General features: G+C 40.9%; 1 protein-coding gene across 2 annotated transcripts; it reads left to right on the top strand.

Annotated features, from left to right (window-relative positions):
• Positions 1-201: 201 nt before the first annotated feature.
• ISCA1 (iron-sulfur cluster assembly 1) lies at positions 202-7,359 on the top strand. Of its 2 annotated transcripts, XR_011147731.1 has the most exons (5): positions 202-344; positions 2,498-2,551; positions 4,307-4,412; positions 4,892-5,116; positions 5,689-7,359. XR_011147731.1 is itself a non-coding variant. In XM_069001783.1 (4 exons), the coding sequence occupies exons 1-4, from the start codon at positions 264-266 to the stop codon at positions 5,038-5,040; spliced, it is 390 nt and encodes a 129-aa protein (XP_068857884.1). In that variant the 5' UTR covers positions 203-263; the 3' UTR covers positions 5,041-7,359. The 2 variants fall into 2 exon arrangements, 1 of the variants encoding a protein (XP_068857884.1); XM_069001783.1 differs by having other exon boundaries at positions 203-344; positions 4,892-7,359.
• Positions 7,360-21,258: the final 13,899 nt, after the last annotated feature.

The following is a 21,258-nucleotide window of genomic DNA, read 5'->3' as shown; positions in this document are numbered from 1 at the left end:
AAAACCTCTCCTTTCCACCTGACACCTGGGCCGATGTTTTGGCGCGGCCTCCGCGAAGGGCAGGCGTCCTGCTCGTCTCTGCTGCTTATCTCGGCGCGCAGCCCCGCTGCCTGCGGAGCCCCGCCCGCCCCCAGCGGGGCCGGGGCCGGGGCCGGGGCCGGGCCTAGGGGGCGGAGCCGGCGCAGCCCGTCCCCGCCCGCGGCCCGTGCGCGGTGGCGTCACGGCGTGCGGGTGGCGCTGCCCATGGCCGAGGGCGCCGGGCCATGGCCTCGTCCGTGGTGCGCGCCACGGTGCGCGCCGTCAGCAAGCGCAGGATCCAGGCGACCCGTGCCGCCCTTACGCTGGTCAGTGCCGCGGGTGGGCAGCGAGCGGGACCCGGGGGCCCGCGGCACCTCACGGGTGCGGGAGCTGCGCCACGGGCCCCCTCTGGCCCGGGCAGTGAGTCGGCCCCTGGCGACAGCGGGGCGGGCACGGGGACGAGGACGGGGACGGACCGCTCCGCCGGGCTGTGCCCGCTCGGCCGGGCAGCGCCGGGCCGGGGTCGGCCGGCGTCGGTAACCCCAGCGGGGCGGCTGCGGCGGCCGGGCTGCAGAGGGGTCTGCTTACCCCTGCCGAGTTGAGAGGCGGAGGGAGCTCCTGCTCCTCGCCAGTCCCGCTGGGAGGAGGCCCCGCGCTGCGCCGCTCCGTCTGCGGAACCGTGGAGTTCCGGGGCAGTACCGGTGCGGCCCCTGCGAGCGCGGGGCCTTGTGGCACAGACACCCCCAAAAAGAGTATTTAATTAAATATTTTTTTTAAAGCGAGATGCGTTACCTATGGAGGCTGACGCGTAGGTTGTTTCCAAGAAGGCTTTACATCCTGTTGTTAATAATAAAGGACGTGCATTCTGTACTAGCGCCGTACTGGAGAGGCCAAACTTGAAAACATGATGTTCAGTCATAGGTTGGACTCGATGATCTCAGAGGTCTTTTCCAATCTCTGATTCTGAGAGAGATCACTGCAGAAAAAAGTACAGTCAGTTGTTCCGTGGAGGAACAGGGGCAGATCGAGTGCACACAGTTCAGTCGTTTGTCAGAGTAGGTAATTCCTGCTCAGTGGGTCTCTAACAACAAGACTGGTAGCGGTAATTCGAAAGGGTTTTCTACTGCAAGTCTACTTGCGGTTTGCTTTGTGTGTTTAAGCCGGCTCATAGTAAGAACTTCACATAACTAATGCATTTCTTCGTGTCTTAGAAATTTGTAGGCATGTAACGGAAATTTTGACATTTGCGTTGTGTTCTTGCATTTCTGCATCAACTAGACCTGCGTGAATGGTGAATTTTATCTGCTGTAAAGTCACAGGTTCCCTTTAGGTTAACAGGGAGGGAGAAGTAGACCATGAGCCCTCTATATCTAACTGATTTTTCTCTGCAATGTGTGTGTAACAAAATTTTCACAAGAGCAGAGCTACTTGATTGAATTATGGTAGTTATTTTGGGGGGAAAAAAACCCCAAAGAAACAACATGGATCTTGATAGGCTTGAGAGGTGGGCTGATACAAACATCATGAAGTTAAGCAAAGTGAAGTGCAAGGTCCTGCACCTTGGGTTGGGGCAATCCCAGGCACACCAACAGGTTAGGTGGAGAATAGATTGAGAGCAGCCCTATCGAGAAGGATTTGGGTCTGATGGTTGCTGAGAGGCTGGACATGACCTAGCAGTGGGCACTTGCAGCCCAGAAAGCCAGTTGTGTCCTGGGCTGCATCCAAAGCAGTGTGGGCAGCAGGGGAGGGAGGGGATTCTGCCCCTCTGCTCTGCTCTGGTGAGACCCCACCTGGAACACTGCATCCAGCTCTGGGGCCTCCAACATAAGCATGTGGAGCAAGTCCACAGGAGGCCACAAAGTTGATAAGAGGACTGCAGCCACCTCCCTTACAAACACAGGCTGAGGAGGTTGGGGCTGTCCAGCTTGAAGAAGAGAAAGTTGTCTGGAGACCTCATGGCACCTTCCAGTATTTGAAGGGGGCCCACAGGGAAGCTGGAGACAGACTCTTCATCAGGAACTGTAGTGATAAAACAAGGGGGAAATTTAGACAAGTATTCGGAAAAAATTAATTAAGTGTGAGGGAGGTGAGGCACTGGAACCTGTTGCCCAGGGAAGTTCTGGATGTGTTCAGGGCCAGTTTGGATAAGGCCTTACAAACCTGTCCCTGCCATGGCAGGGGTGTTGGAAGTAGATGATCCTTAAGGTTCTCTTCCAACCCAAACCATTCTGATATGCTCATTCTAACAGCCAACCCCCCCAGTGTTAGGGATTAAGGATTGAATTCTTGAAGTATCTGTTTGCTGGCAGTGTGGGTGAGGAGAGGAGTGAAGAGGTGTTGTTTTCTGTATCAATTAGGTTGAGCAGACATCTGTTTTACAGCAGTGTGTATCTTACACGCCTCAACTTTAATACATGCAAATACTCATTGCAAATAAACAAAAAAAATTACAATTTATATGTATGCTTCTGTCTTTCAGACCCCTTCTGCTGTCCAGAAGATAAAAGAGCTTCTGAAAGATAAACCTGACCATGTAAGTATAATATAATAAGTGTGTAGGGTGTGCTAAGGTATTAGCACAGCTCATGATTGCAAAGCATTTCTGGTTAACTTAGAAGTTTGAAATGAACACTGAAGTGTTTGTTACAGATGTTGACATCTTTTTTTGGTGGGGAATGCATTCGCTTATTTGTATATCCAGCTTTGTTTTGTTACAAAATGAATTGCAGCAAACAACTGACTGTAATGACATTTCACTGTACTGTTACTGTTGAGATTAATAAAGCTGGAAAAATTTTAAGTTTCAAATATTTTTGAGATACATTTTAATGGAACCCTTTAGTATGGTGTAGTGCTGACTTCTGATAGGGAGAGAGCTCTTCAGCTGTTGATATTAAAACATTATTATTTAAGTTCTTGTAGGAATTCTCATTGTGAAGTATGCAATAATAAAGTTATATTCATATGCATTGGAAATATGCAATAATAAAGTTATATTCATATGCATTGGAGAACTTCTAATTCTTAGGAAGCTTGCCAGGCAGTCTGTTTTTTTAAGTAATCAGTGTTTCACCAAATAATGAGTTTATCATCTTTTCTTCCTGGGGGAAAGACACACAGAGGCTTCTTTTATAGCCGTTGTAAAAACAAACATTAGCTTTTTTTTTACAAGTGAGTATTATTTCAAGAAGAACATTTCTTTTATTAACGAAGCCCATTGTTTTTTTTGCTTCCTGCACATCTGCAACTAAGTAGACTTACTTGTGCCAATGTTTTAAACCATCCTGAGGAAGCCCTGGGCCTACAATTGATACAGTCAGTCATTTCCTGGCTGTAGATGGTGTTTGCATTTTCCAGCCCATTATTTGTAGCAGTTCCTGTAGAGAAATGTATTGTTGTGAAAGGGTTAGATGCAGTTTGTCTTGAGATCCCATTTGATGACAACTGTTACATTTTGATACATTTTTATCACAATATACGGACGTAGATAATAAAATTGCCTCTTTAGTTATGAAGCACTGGTGTGTGGAAGGTGATACTTCTTAAAGATTGTTACACACAAATGGTTTTCTACTTTGTTAAAACTTTTTCTCAGTTTTTCTCAGTTTTTTTCCTTACGTGGATGCTCTTTTTGTCAGACTTGTTGAACGCTGTGAATGTTACAAACATTGACTAAGTTGGCTTTTAAGGCCAGTTAAAACAGTACACATATACACATACTTGATTTAGGGAGGGGTTTGCTTTTTGAGTGAGACTGGCAATAAAGGTAGTGAAAAATCAAAGTATGTTTTTCAGAACTTTGGTTTAAAGTAAGTTTTCTGATGGTGTCATTACAACAGTTCTAATCCAGTAACTGCCCTTGTTTTGACCTCACAGCTTCATAATTATGTTACTGTCTATGATCTTGTCGTAGTACCTGAATTAGCATCTGAGTAAACTGTAGTTTGAAGTCACAAAAATATCTGCCTTTGAAATTTGACCTTTTTGAGACCAGGTTCCTACAAGAGTCCCAATGGTTCATTACTTCAAAACTTTAACATACTGTAGGGCATGATCTACAGCAGCAAGCACCAGATGTTTTTTTACCGTGGCAGTCAAATTTATAAAAGAAAAAAGAAAAAGTTACCTCTTAATCTGTTAAGGTAATTCACTTTTGCATTTAGGCAGTGGAGAAAAATAAATGTCAGCATTTTGTTGTTCTGCATACTTTTTAACTTGCTATTCTGTATAGGTTTTAAAAAGGAAGTCATGCATGTGGTGGTGTTTTTTGTTGTTTATTGGTTTTTAGGTAGGTGTGAAAGTAGGTGTTCGTACAAGGGGATGCAATGGACTTTCTTACACATTAGAATATACAAAATCGAAAGGAGACTCTGATGAAGAAGTAGTTCAAGATGGTGAGTTTCTGGTGCAGCAGCACAAGCTTCTCGGGGGGTGGGGATGAAACCTGGTGATTTTGAGAGAAGAAATCTGTGTTGTCAAAGTTTTGTGCATCTTGTTGGATTGACAGACTTTAACAAAGGTATGAAATGGGTTACTGTCTGTAATGCGTGGGAATTGCGTACTGAAGCTGAGATTCGGTGCCATGTTCTACAGCTTATTTTCCTCAGCATAATTTTTTTTTTTTGTCCCCATTCAGAATTACAGACATTCATGTGCACACACAAGTAACAGTTCCAGACTTTTGCCAGACTTCTATAGGCAGATTGAAAACAGTGATGAAAGTGCCCCACATGAGGCCAGGGAAACCAAGTTGTACTGGTAGTCTTCATATTTAGCTTTGTCTTTTTTTATTACTGGTCAAAAGAGAATTTCAAAGTGAATGATGGTTTGCAAAGTGAATGATGTAATTTCTTCTTTTTCTCTTGTTTTCAAGGCGTGAGAGTGTTTATTGAAAAGAAGGCACAGCTGACACTTCTAGGAACTGAAATGGACTATGTAGAAGACAAACTGTCCAGTGAATTTGTCTTCAATAATCCAAACATCAAAGGAACGTGTGGCTGTGGAGAAAGCTTTAACATCTGAAATCTCAGGAGTACTTCTTTGAGCAGCCCAAAACACTTACTATTATGACTTTGAGAAGCAAATGCATTTTCTTCAGGTTTGTAGGCTGCGTAAAGTGGGGATACTATTAAGAAAAATAAATTTAAATATTTGAAAATGTAAGCTGTGTGTTAAATTCCACCACTGATGTAGTTATGCTGTAATTTGTGATGAGTTGGGATTTAAAAGGTAAGAACAGTAAGTGCCGCAGTAACATCACTGTACTTCCACTTGCCAAGGAAATAAAACCTCACTGTTCTTTTCCTCTGTCATTTTCTTTGTCAATCCTACTCATACCTCCCCATTCAAAACCCATTTGAAAGAATATATTGTGTTCTGCTTTGATTTGGGGAAAACAAACAAACTAATGAACAAAAAATCTCAACCATTTCTGTGTGAGTATTTATAAAGATTTATATATACAAGCACACAGTCCTTGCTTATTTTGTAGTTTTCCAATGCTTTCATCTTTTTACAAGTGCATTTTCTGGTGGTTTATTTTCCCTTAAATTCAGGGAAATAAAAACGTTGTTCATGTATTAATATAGTGGTAGACTATGGTAGCACTGTTATAGAAATGCTTCTAAGAGGGCTAGCCTAATTTTAATTATTTTCCTTTCTTTGTTGAAGGCACAGTCCCTGCTGTACTTGGTCATTTTCAAAGCATGAAGTATCTGGCACTGGAGGGCTAAAAAGTGATACACAGGCCTTGTTTTTCACATTTCAGTTTCTTTTCTTGCCTCAATTAATTTGCAAAGTTGGTAAAACTTCCTCCACTTTCTCATTCCCCATGTTCACAGAATGTGCTCTGTTTGTACCAAAATCTATGAACACTTCTATTGAGAGACAAACGTCAGATTTCTCATTACTTTTTTTTTTAGTAATCATGCATGCTACTAATTTTGTTAAGAGTTTGAACTCTTTTTCATAACTCTTTAGGTAGTAGAATTTTTTCCCCAAAGTTTATGGTCACTTGTGTTTAACTCCTGTTTTGAGGTTAACTTGATAACAGGAGAAAAAGCATTTTTAATTAGAAAAAAACCCTTAGTATTTCATATTACTTTTAAATTAACAGAGACAGTAATTATAATACTGTAAGAGGCCATTTTTTCTTTGGAATTTACTTAATCAGAAATTTGGTTTTGTAATCAAGTATGTTTCAAGTTTATACAGTCTTCAGCAGTTCTTCACTGGTGCTGAGGCAGAAGCGTAAATATCTCTCTAGACCTTTCCAACACCTGGTATGGGAAAGGAACTGTTCTGCCCTTTTAACTCCTGATTGTCCGGAGATGACATGGTGCAGCTCAGGTGCCCACTTGTGCAGAAAGTAGGATATCTGCCTGAGCAACAGATTTGAACAGCTGGTGAAAATGGTGCAGATAAAAAGTAGGGGACACCAGGAATCTTGCAGGTGTTGAGATGGAAGTGATCTAAGAGCATTAGGTCTGCTTGTTGAAAATCCAGAGGTCATCTTGAGGCAGACAGTTGTACCCACATGCCGGTCACCAACTGCTGTAGGTGCAGGATTGCACCTGCATTTTGGTTCTTCCCTCTGCACCCTTTTCCAGGGCAGATGGAAGAATAAAAATGAAAAAACAAAATTATGCTTCATCTGCTTTATGTAGTGCACAGGAACAGAAGGTCAGAATTACTTACCGTCTAACAGTAAATACTTGAATTTTGGTTGTATATCACCTTTTGAAGTAAAGACACTATTTCCTTCAACAGTCAGCTGTTGCACACAGTTACTTTACATAGTGATTCAGGAATTAGTGGTAATACACTGGTGAAGTGCTTCTATAGTGATATAACACTTTTCAGGCTTGCCAAACAAAAACATGGAGTTCATGTGACATAGTTGCATTACATCTAAAACTCCAAGCTAAGGGCATTTCTTCAGATTGCATTTCTCTGCTTCTTGCTAGAGAGAAGACTTTGAATGTGGTAACACTGATGGTTGCTAAGAGTGCTGGTGCTTACTCATTTAACTTGCTTTGCAGTGGAGGGGATTCGTTTGAGGTTTATTTTAGACCTGTGGCATGTACAGCAATCATTTTTGTGTGTTTTGTGTGTATGCCTTGAATGAAAGTTTGCACTTTTGTACCCCCATGAAGTAATCATCTTAAGTTGTCACCTTACTAAGATAACTAATGCACAATGTGTTAAACTTCTGCTTAAGTGCTATTTACAGTTGCATACAAGCTGTATAGTTTTGTTGATTGGTCCACTATAATTTTGTGCAACAATGTATGTAGAGTCCTCAATTATAATAATAAACATAGCCTGTTGGTAACCATGAAATATTCCTATCTTGAATGATTTTTTAAAGTAATAAAAAAGCACTGGGGGAAAGAACAGGTTTGTGTGCTAGGATTACAAATGCTGTTGTTACCTGACTTCATATTTCCCCAAAATTTTAAATATTTCCAGGTATTAACAGCATTGAAATGGCATAGAAACATGGCAAAAAAAATATAGTAAACTGTGTACATAAGATATTTACACATACTGGAGGACTGTGCTGTTAATGCATAGCCTTCTATTAAAATTCTTGACACACTATTCTCAGGGTAAAAATTCTAGCAGACAAGATAAATATATTTTGAAGGCTTTTACATACCAGAAATCATTGTGGTATGTTTCAATGCAGGATAATAATTTTGATCAAAGTAACTGCTGATTTAAAATCTGTTTTTTTAAACTGGTTAGGCATTTCCAGGATGAGAGTCAAAGGGCATTCATCACCATTGCACTTCAGTGCTGTATCATGGCGTTAATGCCCTATGGTATACTATGCCCATGACACATTTCGGGTTTTCTCTTAGACACAGTCTGTCCACCTCTATAAAGATTCCTTTTCCTGTTAGGTGAAGATTCTGAACAATAGAAGGCGAAGTAATGAATTCTAGAAAAATGTAAGAGGTGGTTGATACAATTGCATATTCATGATGTTAGAGAGAGAGAGAGAGAGAGAGAGAGAGAGAGAGAGAAATCTTTCATACAGTCAGGAGCCTGGAAAGGCTTTCTGTTGGAGATCTTACAGAACTTGACAAAAATGCTTGTTCGACCAGGTCGGTATCCCTGTTCCACCCAGTTTTATAGCTCTTTTTGGATGGCTCAGGAAGAAGAATTTGTTTAGGAAAACATTGAATAGCTCAATATGTAAGTCAACTGGACAACAGGCGATGGGACAAAATGAATAGGAACTACAGAATAAAAAATTAAGATTCAGAAACTGAATTTTTCATGCAAAAGAAACTCTTCTTTTTTAAACTTAATTTCTGTATGCTGAAGGTTGCTTCTATTGATTTTGTTGATTTTTTTTTGTTGTTTTGATTTTTTTTTAATTACTGTAATTATTATTCTCCCTGTTTATTTAAATCAGCACCTTCACTATACCAGCTATACCATTATTATACTACTGGCTGCCTGACTGTTCATGACACAAATTTTTTATGATGCTAGAATTTTGCAGTTTCTTCTTACAGAAGAATTTCATAGTTGTAGATGTGGCAGAGTGTGCACCTGTGTCTTCAGCTCAAAAGAACCCTCAAAAGAGTACTTAAATTTTAAAATGAAAGAATACTTGGAAATTACTTTTTCTCATGACCAATACAGCTTTGTGTCTGTAAAGCGATCTGCCAAACAGTGAGCATTTTGGGCTGCCATGCACTTTACTGCTGCTTTTAACACCTAAGAAATATCCTGCTTCAACATGGTGAGGAAAATGTACTTAGGGCAATTCCACATGCATTTGGGCTTGAACAGCATTTGAATAGCAATTTTTGTATGCAATATCTGGCATTTTTCTTAAAGAGAAGTACAGCAAGGGAAGATTAACCACTCAATTTTAGCAGGGTCTTCACCTTCACCTTTTATGCTCCCTTTCACTGGGCTGTGCCTCAGTCTGTGCATGCCTTAGTAGGCAGCAGTGCGCCTCAAGCTCCTCACACGAGAACCCAGCGGTCCCAGACCGTGTCTGTGTAGGGACAGGGTCCAACCCCACACGGACTGAACTCCAAGGGCTAGTTCGTGGGAACAGATACCTGGTGACACTGGGTGGCAGCAAGTTTCCAGCCCACACGCTTCAAAAGGCAGATCTCCTCTTTCCTCATGCTCATGTTCCAAGTTTCCTACTGGATTTCCTAAATACCAGAGTACTTTTGCCTATAGTGGTGAAAAGCATCGTTCAGCTCTGCTGCTTGTCTTTCTTGTATTCTGTTCTGTGCTTTGTATCTGTCCCTGACACCTGGCAAATGATCACAGAAATCCAAATGGTCAAATCATTTCCAAGATCCTGATGGAAAGAGAAGTAGCGGAGCTTTCTGACCAGATATAGCTTTTGAAGTGTTGGGTTTTTTCAACATTCCTCCTCATCTTCACAACTTCTTAGTAAGAGATAGGATGGCATTTGGCTGGCACTGGATTCTGGACATAAACTAAGGGATATACACACTATTAACAGCTTCCTTAAGTTCATCTTCTTCCTCTTAGTGATCCGTTTTATATATGTACCATAGCAGTATTCCAGAAAAATTACATTTTTAAACTACTTTTGTACAATTCTATTAATCAAGGCATAATGCAGAAAATTACAGATTTTTTTTCACAGACCAGTTGACATCTGCACTCTGTTATAAACATTATAAAAGATATGCATAATATTACGTATCAGTTCAAAGGAAATTTGTGTCCTTGCCTTCTTCCTTTATTCTCATGATTTCTGTTCTCACTGTTTTCCTTAGCTAGCAAGAGGCTCACAAAGGCCTGCTGATTTCTGCAGTTAGCAAGAGGCCTATTTATGTCAAGCTAAAGAGGTGTTTGCTTGTACAGTTCTTTTAAAGTTCTGTTTCCCACAGCTTTTCCAATGATTCGTGCCCCTGATCCTTTAACCATTTCTCAAGAGATAGTTTTCAAAGCAGAAGTAGGCAAACAATCTGCTGCATTTATTACACAAAACATGATTTTTTCCACAAAATCATGACAAGAAATATTAAAAACTTATACAAGTCCTACAGGCATTTGGGAGCACTTTCAGATCCGTGTGCATAGAGGTAGTCGATTCTTACAAGCTTGTTAGTTGCTCCTAACATTGAATTCAGTGGAAAACTTGCCTTGGATTTTGGTGGGATCTGGATTCACGTATACAGTTTTATCCTCTCAAATTAACAATGCAGTACACCTGCTCTGAAATGTATTAAGAGGCTGCTTTTATGAATCTTCTATAGCTAATGGCTTGGATATACTGTGGCCACTCTGTGCAGAGAGATTACCATACCAGTGCATCTTTAGTCCCAATTGAAAAACAAAGGGAGAATCTGTGCCAAAGCAATACTTCCCATATTTCTTCCCTCCTCCCCACCTTCATTACTACAAAGTACTTTAGGGTTACATATGCATTTTTCATCTATTACCCTCTGTGTGTGCGTGCGTGTGTGCATGCACATCTAAGCAAAACACCATGGCTCTGAGTGGCCTTTCTGCATAGCTTGGGAAAAACTAAACCAATTGCTTTAACTCTTGGCATCTCACATATAGCATCAAATCTTCAAGAAATGATTTGTCAGAGGCTGTATATTTTCCACTGTTGCAATACTTTTGGGTAGGTGAGTCATCACCTGAAGACTGCCGTAGCATAAACTCCTTACATGCTTGCATGTCATCTCCCTCAAGGAGCTGACAACTGTTCAGGCAGCTGGTTTCAGTTGGTTCTCACACTGTCTCTGCCTAGACATTCCTCAGAGGCCAACAGGGACAAAATCAATACCTAGATGACAAAGGAGGTTTTAACATGGGGACAGACTGAAACAAGCTGAAATAAGATCTGTTTCTTGCTTCAAATAGCAGATGTAACATAGGCAGCATCAGTTCAAACCTGTCTTCTTGGATCTGCCAGCAAACCCACGCTTATAAGAGTGTGCAGTTGTCAAGTGTTGACATCTAGCCACTGGCTTTGTGACTGAGACTGGCAAGATGAGTGCCAAACAGTAATTATATATGAATTATTTTACCTCATGACTTTATAATCAGTCAAAATCACTATATTCACCCCAGTGAGAGTAGAAGTAGACCTATTTTTCGTTTTCTCTTGTTTTTTTCCTTGTTTTTTTCCTTCTAAGAAATAACAACAACAAACAATGTAGGCATTTGGCAAACGTAGATATCTCACTGAAAGTGTTGGGTCCTGAGCACCAGTTTAAATTACAACATACAGAGGTCAGTGTTCTGGCTTGTTACAATGTACTCCCACTTATTCTAGAGAAAATGTTGTATTTTATGTATGCGTTAACATAATAGATATCTTTTTGCCCATGTCAGAAATACCTATGTGATCTTCCACAATCTGAGGAGATTTCAATGGAATGGTGAAGATAAAAGAGACATTTCAAAAAATTTTGAGAGAAACAATTTACAGACCTTTCAAGATACTAGAAGGAACAACTCAGAAAGCACACTATGTTGTCCCTTTGATTTTTGAGTATTCAATAATTTTTTCTGTTTATCTTTCATATCCTGGTCTGCATCATGAATTTAAATGGAAATTCCTGCAGTTCAGCAGAGAAAGCAAATAAAGTTGACATGCTGTAGGCAATTTAAAAAGTTACTATTATTTTTAATTATTCTTCAGACTGCAATAGTAGCTGGAAATTGAGTTTGGAGCATGACTTTCTCATGCTGTACCAACACAGCAGAACAATATGATTCTCACAGGTGTTTTAGTGTTCCTCAGATATGGAGCAGCTGGAGGGAAGCATAAACCTTCAGAAAAATAATGTGCTTATATTTTTTTGTCTCTGCAGGAACATGGTATGTATAAAATGTAGTTTGTATTTCTCTGTTCAATGTAATTCCTAGCCTAGAGAGACTTGCTCAGTTAACTGCTGTCTGAGATATCCCTGGGTCAGATGTGGTCCTCAGAGTAGGCATGTTCTACATTAACCATCCCACTTAACTTACCAGGTTGACCCCTGCCCAGGCTAAGGAACTCAAGTCTGTCCTTCCTTCTCTCTCATCCTTTCATTTCTCTCTCTTCTTTTTTTTGTATATTCATCCCTCTCTATGTATTTATCCATTGTCTTCTACCCTCTTTCCAAGTAACATCTTAGTATTTTTTCGATCACGTTTCCTGTCAGTCTACTCTTACTGGTCATGAAGGAGTCCTTGTGTCCAATGCCCAGGAACAGCCCTTTTCTTTTATTCAGGAATAGATATCCCAGTTGTATTTCTCCTTTCTCTTCAATTCTCCTTTAACCCATCAGACTCTTCTGTTTTATGACAGAATTCTCTCAGTCCCAATGACAAAGGAGATCTTTCTGCCTGGTCCACAATGTGTCTCTAAGTATTAGCAACACCTTTGGTTTGCCTGGTTACCTCAGCTAATCAATTTGTACAATGGTGTTGCCTCAGCAGAGATTCTCTCCTTGCTAGGTACCCAGAAACAACTACAGCCACCTGGGAGGTTGATCCATTGCTGGGAGCTTCCTCGTAACTGTGCTCTTCGTCTCTCTACACCATGCAAATAAATTATTCCGTGGACACATATATGACTGTTCCGCAGAGTGATGAAAACAGTTACTTCAGCAAGCATGGGTGTGGTCCTGCTGCACGGGATGGTGTTTATGGAGAAAAGAATGCTGAGCTGCCTTAGTTGCCACCACTAGCTGTTCTCTCAGAAATCACAATGGGTGAGAGCTGTGTACTTCAGAGAATTACTCTAAAGCTATAAAGTGTTTTTCTCAGATGCATAAGCGGTGTGATACAAAGCAGAGTGAAAACCTCAGTGGGTTTCTGCTTTGTTCAATTTTAACTGTATCCCCACACAGACACTGGCAGCTAGGTGATGAAGTATTGCTTTGTTGGTTTTTTGGTTTTCTTTTTTTTTCTTTTTCATTTTAATGATCAGAGCTGAAACCCCTCAAAGTTAATGAAAGCCCCCAGACTTCAGTGAACTTTTTGATCAGGTCCATAAAGTGTGAAATGGGTCCCTTCCAAGCTAGGAAAGATAACTATTCAGTGAGTATTCTGGCCATTTTCTGATAATAGCTGTTCCTGATTTAGAGATAGTTTGAAAGGACACATAGCTTGATTTCCCAGACATGTGCACTCCCCAGGCATGAGAAGGAGCTTCTTCCAAAAAAAAAATGTACAAAAGAGTTCTAGCTGCAAGAGAATTATATACATTTGCTGTAGAAAATATTTATTTTAAAGAAGGAGGTGTTTTATTGCTGCCCAAAGGCAAGGCTGTGCCTAAGCTCCTGCAGACTCGTGTCTCTCCCTGATACTGGTGTTAACACTGGAGAGTCCTTCCCTTGCAAAGTGATCTAAAGAATCACAAAGCAAAAATCCTCTGATTCCTTCTGTACATAAAGCCACAGTCAAAACATGAATCTTAAATCTCTTTAGATGAGTTCATACTGCGGGAAAGACATACGTAACACAAATTAAGGCTTGTGTAGATCATTGAGCAAGTGCTTATAACACTTAAGAAAACCAGTGTTTGTATTTCAGTGGTAGCATTGTAATACTTGATCACAGTCTGTAATTTGTAGGAATGATTTCCTAGTATAAAACAGAGACTGTGTCACTTCCAGGAGATCAGCTTAAGATGTCTTTATTAATTATGTTTGAAATTCACAGACAGGCTAAACCAAATAAAGTTGTTCAAGAGCCTTTGGAGAAGTTCCTGGAGGGAAAAAAATGAGAATTAGGAATGCACTCTAACCTGTGTTTTATATGAATTTATTTCATTGATGTAGTAGTTCTTACAGTAAAGAATTGAATACAAATTATTCTAACGTCTTTGCTGAAGCTGAGTAACTAAAAGTTTTGTAGGAGATACATAGTCTATTTTTTCAATTTTTCAGTATCTACTACACTTTACTGAGGAACAATGGGAACTATTACCCCTCACCTGTAGATACCTTTGTTAAAAGATCTGAGACTTTACCTTTCAGTGATGGTTGTGATGTTCAATATTTAATTCTGAAGTGTTTTATTCCATACAGGGTGCTGGAGCTGGCTCAATGCACTCTGCCTGTCCACTACAGGGGAAACCTTGCTGTTTAATGTGAGTCGCAATTCTGCTACACAGCAAGATGATTAAAAATTATATCTTAAACCCCTTCCCTCTCTTCCCTCTCTTCCCTCTCTTCCCTCTCTTCCCTCTCTTCCCTCTCTTCCCTCTCTTCCCTCTCTTCCCTCTCTTCCCTCTCCTCACCCAAATAGCTCTAGTCAAGTTTTCTTTAGCTTTCTGACATTACAGACTTATAAGTGTGGATCCTTGTGAAACAAATAGAATCCATAAAAAAAGGGTTCTGTCCTCTTATGGCTGCCACTACCTCTGATCCAACAATGTGGTCACACCAGTTTTATTTGCTCCATGATCAGTACTGTAACAGCTTGAGTTACTAGGAATGCCTGGGTTTCAGTGGGCTGTTTTTTCTCTCATCTGAAGCACAGATTCACTGTGCAATTACCATGGAGTGAACAGACAACCAGGCTCTTTTGAGAATTATTTATGAAACACAAACAATCAGGGACATTTCTTACACTGGAAGGAAGTGGTCCATCCCCACTAGGACTTTATAATCCTCACTGACACCTTTCTTTATCATTATGTTTTAAGAGTAAGGTGCAGCAGTGGTGTGATGCAGGTTGAGTTTCACTCTGCACAGAGCAGAGCAATGAAGCTGTGAAGGGTCTGGAGCACAAGTCTGATGAGGAGCAGCTGAGGGAGCTGTGGTTGTTTAGCCCGGAAAAAAAGAAGGCTCGGGGGTGACTTTATGACTTTTTGCAACCACCTGAAAGGAGGATGTAGCCAAGTGGGGATTGGCTTCTTCTCCCAAGCAGCAAGTGACAGGACATGAGGAAATAGCCTCAAGCTGCACCGGGAGAGGTTCAGGCTGGACATCAGGAGGAATTTCTTTGTGAATGAGATTGTTAAACATTGGAATGGACTGCCTAGGGAGGTGGTGGAGCCACCATCTCTGGAGGTGTACAAGAAATGACTGGACGCAGAACTTAGTGCCATGGTCTAGTTGACAAGATGTTGATCAGTCAAAGGCTGGGCTCAACAATCTCAGACGTCTTTTCCATCTTAAAAGATCCTGTGATTTTGTTATGTGGTGGAGTAATTATTTGCCTAGTACACATCTGCTACAATGTCTATCAAGTCACAGTACTCAACAATTTGTCCTAACATATAGCACATTTCTACTGCTTGTTAGTTTGTGTGTCTGGTTCTAAGGCATGGCTTGGCTGTGACAAAGCCTGACAGTGTTCCCTGACAGTACATTCATGAATGGATTTAGAAATCTGAGTGGAGGGTTCACTGGCTGCCCCCACGCTCTCAAAAACAGACACTTGGTGACTCTAGCTGTGATCATAAAAAGGGCAGAGAAAGTTTCAAAAACTTTTACGAGGTAATATTGTGTTGTTGCTGTTGTTGTTTTTCCACTGTGCAAGTCAATATTCCTGTCCTGTTAGTTTTAGCTTGTAGATGGGGTTGGGTCTTTTTCTGTGATGTAGCTTGATGTTTCTGTTTTGTTATGTGTATGGTGCACATACATGCACTGGACAGCTAGCTGCTTATAAAGATTAAAGCCATTGTAAGGAACAAATACATGCCTGGAAGCTTAAATATAGACACTGCTCTCCCGAGATCACACAGATGAAGTAACACAGCTGGAAATAACATTCAGGAGCTATTGGCTGTAGTCTCTTTATTTGTGCCCTGTAAATAATGCATAGTTCCAAAGCAAATATAAATTTTCCTTCTCCTGCATTCTTGATTGCGAAGTCCCTGTGCATTGCCAAAGTAGCATGAACAGAACTACATCTGAATGACTGTCAGAATTCACAGTTGTAAATTCTATGTAATGCAGGTGTAAGACCTTGACTGTAGTTTCCCAAGGCACTGCAGAGAATAGACTCAGAGGGTTGCAGCCTGTTGAGTAAAAGCATTAAGCTCAAGTCAAGAGTTGGAGGTGTGGCATAAACCACAGCAGATACACTGAGGTTTACAAAAGCACAGCTGCTAGGCTGTGCTTCAAATTGCTTTGTGGGGTTGCCTTGCGTATGTAGAGGGGACATTTGCATGGAGACACCTCAAGACAGTCTGGATTCTCTTTCCCACCTGAAATGGCAATCTCTCAGAAAGCAGACATAGGAAAGTGCTACAGGTCTAGCTGGGAAATCTCTCTTTTCTTTAAAGTTTAGGAGATTTTTTTTTCCTGACAAAGTGGTTGGCCTATAAGGGAAGATTTTGAAAATTTCCTTCTTTCTGAGATGGCAGTGTAATATTAGCAGCATGAGGGGCACACAGATCATGCTCAGCAGTAAGACTGCAGGCTTGGAGTACTGCTGAGCAGCCATTGGGAAAAAAAACGTGAGCAGCTGTTTGTGCTCTCCCTATGTCCTGGAGTATACTGGAACAGGCACAATTCTGTTGGCAGCAACAGCTTGGGAAATGGTTTGCAGGTCTGTAATTGATTGTACCGGCAGCTAATACCAGGGTCTTAAAAATCAAATTCACACAATTAGGGAAGAGAAACAATCAAGGCAATTAGTTCCTGCTTTCTGCTCCTCAGGCAGCAAAAGAAACGGTCTGTACTAAGCTATGCTCCAGTGGGTTGTCACATTCTTAGTTGAAGTATATTATTTCAAACACATTATTTTTAGAGCCTTCAGGTCTATAAAGGCCTTTGGATGTTGTATCAGAGCCAAGTCTGACTGCACTTCTAAAAGTGGTATCCACAAAGAGCTATTCAGGGTAGTGCAGTGGGTGACATGCAGATCTAATGCAGCTCTAGTCTATTTTGGGCCAGCTGTGCTTTTCTGTGCTGCAGAGCTGCTAGCTCATGAAAGGTGCTTGTTTATTGCTGGACCTAAGGCAGACCATGACTGTGTAGAGGACTGTGAATTTACTTCAGGAATTAGCCTTGGCATGCCATAAACAGGCAAAAGGTAACAGATCCTGCGCACAGTTATGTTTCAAAGATTGCATGGATTCCTCTTCCAAGATACAGCAGCAGGATTGCATCACTGTGCCATAGGTGATGCATTTATCACTGCTGCTCCAAATAGTCTTTTGCTGTCTATTTCCTACACAAATTCAATAATAGGATTAGCACTGCTAGCATTTCACTTTTCACTACTGCTACTGTCTGTATCATTAGTTCCCATGAAATAATTTAATCCTCTAGAGACATGATGGAACACAGTATTAAACAGTACCTCTTCTCAAGGAAAACTGCAGTCACTGGTGAGAGAAGAAGACAGGTGCACATATATGTTAATTTCTGTCATCACAAGGCAGGTGGTAGAAGCAGAGGCAAGGGATTATCTATAATAAAGTCTATACCTTTCCAGCTCTCAGAAAACAACAAAGCAATCCAGACAAAACATTATTTAATGCAGAGGCTTTGATGGGACCTTGTCATGGAGGATGAATACTTGCACAACAGCTCTGCTGCCTGCCTCTACAGTATCAAGAGAAGAGGTTCAAAAGAGGTCCAAAAAAGCATGAGGACCAAAAAGAACTTGGAGACAGCCAATTTACACCAATTTATCCATATACATAGAACCCCAAACTGTTGTTTTCACATGTTTTAAAAGCAAAGGATCCAAAATCATATCTCAGGGTTCTAATACAAAATGTCAGTCTTTTAGAGGTATGAGTCACTTGGAAAGCGAAGTAGCATTAACATCCACTGTGCAGAGGTGGCAATGACATTGTGAACTCTTCAAAAGCTATCATCTTTTTTCCTGTCAACATCTCAGTTCTTGAACCAGAGAGTTCTAGAAACAAAATAGTAATTTTGTGGTAGTGATGGCATGAATTGGAGTGCTGTTTTTTGGGTTGAGTTGGGGTTTTCCTGTTTGTTTTGGTTTTTGCTTGTTGGTTTGGTTTTTTGCTTTGGTTTGCTTGTGTGTTTGTTCTCAGCTGGTGGTGATAACCCTTGCAAATGTAAGTTTTGGCACTTCACCCAACAAACAAAGGGCAAAGGAAGCTCCCAGAAGATGTGATGCCCTTTCCCTTATACATACACTCAACTTTGGAAAGCCTTGTTTCCTAAATCTATGTTGTTCTAATGTCTAGGGAGATTGTGACCACAGATGTATCATGCAGTCCCTGTAGCTGTGTGAATCAGGGTCAGCAGAAATGTAATGAACTATTCGTTCAGTTCGTCAGTAATTGAACTATTTGAACAAATTGAACTATTTATTACGTCAGTATTTATTTTTCTATGAGAAAGGGTAAATTTTTATATTTGTCTAGAACAGTCTAGAGCCCACGGTCTCACTCTTGCTTTAGTGAACTGATGATGTTAGCATAGAGTTGTGTTTGAACATCCTGAAAAGCAGTTTTCCACTGTACATTATTCACTTCTACAGTCTTTATGCAGAAGCTGTCAGGCAGTTTAGTAAGCACTGGAGTTTTCTTGACTTTAGACTGATGATAAAATTTGGCAATGCAACAACCAGTTGTCTGAAGACAAATGTCAATCATTTTGCTGAATTTTGCCAGCATCTTAATTTTGTCTCACCTCTTTGTCAGAAGGAACATGAAGGATGTGTTCTGCTAACAAAGTAACTGTGTGTTCTGTAGCAAAGTAACCATGAAGGATATAACTCAATGGTGTTTTTTGATGTAAAAATTTTGAGTGGTTGTTAAAAATTACAGTAGCATTTTTATAGATCAGCTTGTTGATCACATGTTTAAACATGTACATGAGTGTTCTCTCTTTCAAGAAATGCAGTATAATTGAGAAGATTTGACAGACCTATACTACGTGTTTGCTACCATCTGGTGGCTATCTCTACACACTGTATTTTTATTTGCTATTTCTGTCTCTTCAGGTAAGTGATGCAAAATTTATTTTTAATGTGCCTGTTGTACAGTAATAATACTTGCAGGTTTGCATCAGCAGAAGACTGTCACAGAGGCTGTGTCTAATCTGAAACTTCAGGATTTGCTGTAGTACCCATATTTTTGTGGTGCAAAAGGTGCAAATGCTGTTGATGTGATGTATTTCAAAGGTGGTGCATTCTTATTCCTGCTGCTATGTTGGAAGTGTAGAAACATCATTTGTTCAATTTCAGTGGTATCCTGTACATACCGTCTTTGAACTGCTGACAAAAGGAGATTTGACATATGTATCTGTGGATACAAATATGCAGCTAGGAAGAATTTCTCTTGCTTCTTTCCACTCCCGTGAGATACTTTTCTCTCTCATGGAAGATATTAGCAGAGTTCTATAAGCTATGAACAGTACAGTAGAAAATACAGTAGAAAATATTTTGACAATGGATGTTTTAGGATTTTAGCCAACCACCCCAAGGGATGGCTGATCCTTTGACCAATTAGACTATGAAGAAAAAAGTCTATAGAAGAGTTTGTAAAATAATTAAATGAATTAATCTTGCTGCATAATTCCTGCCTGCTGGATCTCTCTTCTCCTCCCTATGGCTGCGGGATACCGTGATATGTATCCCGTCAGTTAATGCTGGCAGCAGTCTCAGCCCAAGAGTGGACAATTAGCTATCAACCCTACTGGAAATGCTTTGTCTTGGTGCTAAATCACTGGTAAGGCTGTCACTCGCTACTAGCTCTCTGTCGTGACCATAAGGTGACAAATCTGCTTCACAAACTGACACTTGTGCCTCTCAGGCACCAGTCCCAGCAAATACAGCATTACCTTCACATAAACAAACACCACTGTATGAAACTTATGCTTTGAGCCTCTGTAAATTCAACAGAATATACTTTTTCCTTTGTCTTACTGCTACTGAATTTATAGGTAGACTGCCTTGCTGGACACTTTTCAGTTTCCCACCTGCATTTCCAAAGTACTTCTAGTAATTCCCACATAACCTTTATAATAGGTTTCCTTTTTGCCCTGTACCTGCATATGCAGCACACGTATTGTGTACAAGGTAGTGCAAAATTCAGGTAAAGAGGTGTAAATCAGCCTGTGCTTTATAGACTCCTGTGGTGGTGCATTCCCCCTCTCCCCCATTCCAGGCTGCACTGTGATCTAAGAAATGCTCATTAGGCCTCAGCCTTGGAAACAACACCTGGGCTCAGCTCTTCCTGAGCTTATCAGAAACATGGTCTGCTCCCAGGAACTGTTGTCTAGTGAGGTTCTGTTTTACCTATGAACAGCCTTGGAAAGTATCTTTCCTGACTCAATGGCACAACATTCCTGTTCTCGTACATTCAAAGAAAGTGCCGACCCAAACTGCAGCCAGTATGAAACACTATGACTAAAACCCACTCTCTTGCGACCTTACAAACAGTGGTCCAAATGAGACCCTTTGAGCTCTCCTGGACCGCAGTGGGCTGTGACCAGCATCTCCCTCTGAGGGGGATGCCTCTCAGAGCCAGTGAACTCTCAAGTGTGCTATCCTTGGAGAATCACTGAACAGTGACGAGTCTTGGGATGATGCCCTCACTCCTCGAGGCCTGACACTTCACCCATTGGGAAATGCAAAGGCATCCAACGTGTGTATTTCACTGACCTCCGAGGGGAATTTTTCACAGGTACCTTTCTTGAACTGACTCTTTATGTCTGTGTGCATGCACATGTGCATATGCTATAGCAAATCTGAGAAAAATGCTGCCTTCTTAGATGTTTAAGTACCTTGGATATCAAAGTAAGTTAGGCCTGTAAGTAAGCTTGTGACTTACAATTTAACTCTACTTAAATGCTGGTAAGTGTTGTTCTTTCGCTAAGTTACTAAGTATAACTCTGAAGTTATAAATTAGGTTAAATGCTGCCAAGTGTTATTCCTCTGTTAAATTGTTACGGTTACATTATAAATTAAGGTAGAAGTTAAGTGCTGTTCCCTTGATCATAGCAACAGCAGAGCCCTGTACCAAGGTGCACCACTGTAGCTAGAATCCTGTGGCTCTCAGGTAATTTCACATACTGTCTACCAGACATTACCATATCTTCTTATGTAATGTGAACTCTGGCAGTAAGAAGTGAAAAAAAAGATCCTTGTATGTTCTTTCTTCCTATAAGTGAAGTGAGGCAAGTTAGCCAAAACTGAACTCAGTTACCATGCCGGTTAACACTGCCCTTCCCTGCAGAACTGCAGTTTTGTATCACTGACAGTTTTTCTAGAAAATACCACTGTTTCCTAGGTAGACATTCAAGACCCAGAGAGAACTTTTTCAACCTTTTAAGCCCTGTT

The sequence above is a fragment of the Aphelocoma coerulescens genome (genome assembly GCF_041296385.1).
Source record: "Aphelocoma coerulescens isolate FSJ_1873_10779 chromosome Z unlocalized genomic scaffold, UR_Acoe_1.0 ChrZ, whole genome shotgun sequence".
In the NCBI taxonomy this organism is placed as follows: Eukaryota; Metazoa; Chordata; class Aves; order Passeriformes; family Corvidae; genus Aphelocoma; species Aphelocoma coerulescens.
This window is presented reverse-complemented; position numbering and strand designations above follow the sequence as displayed.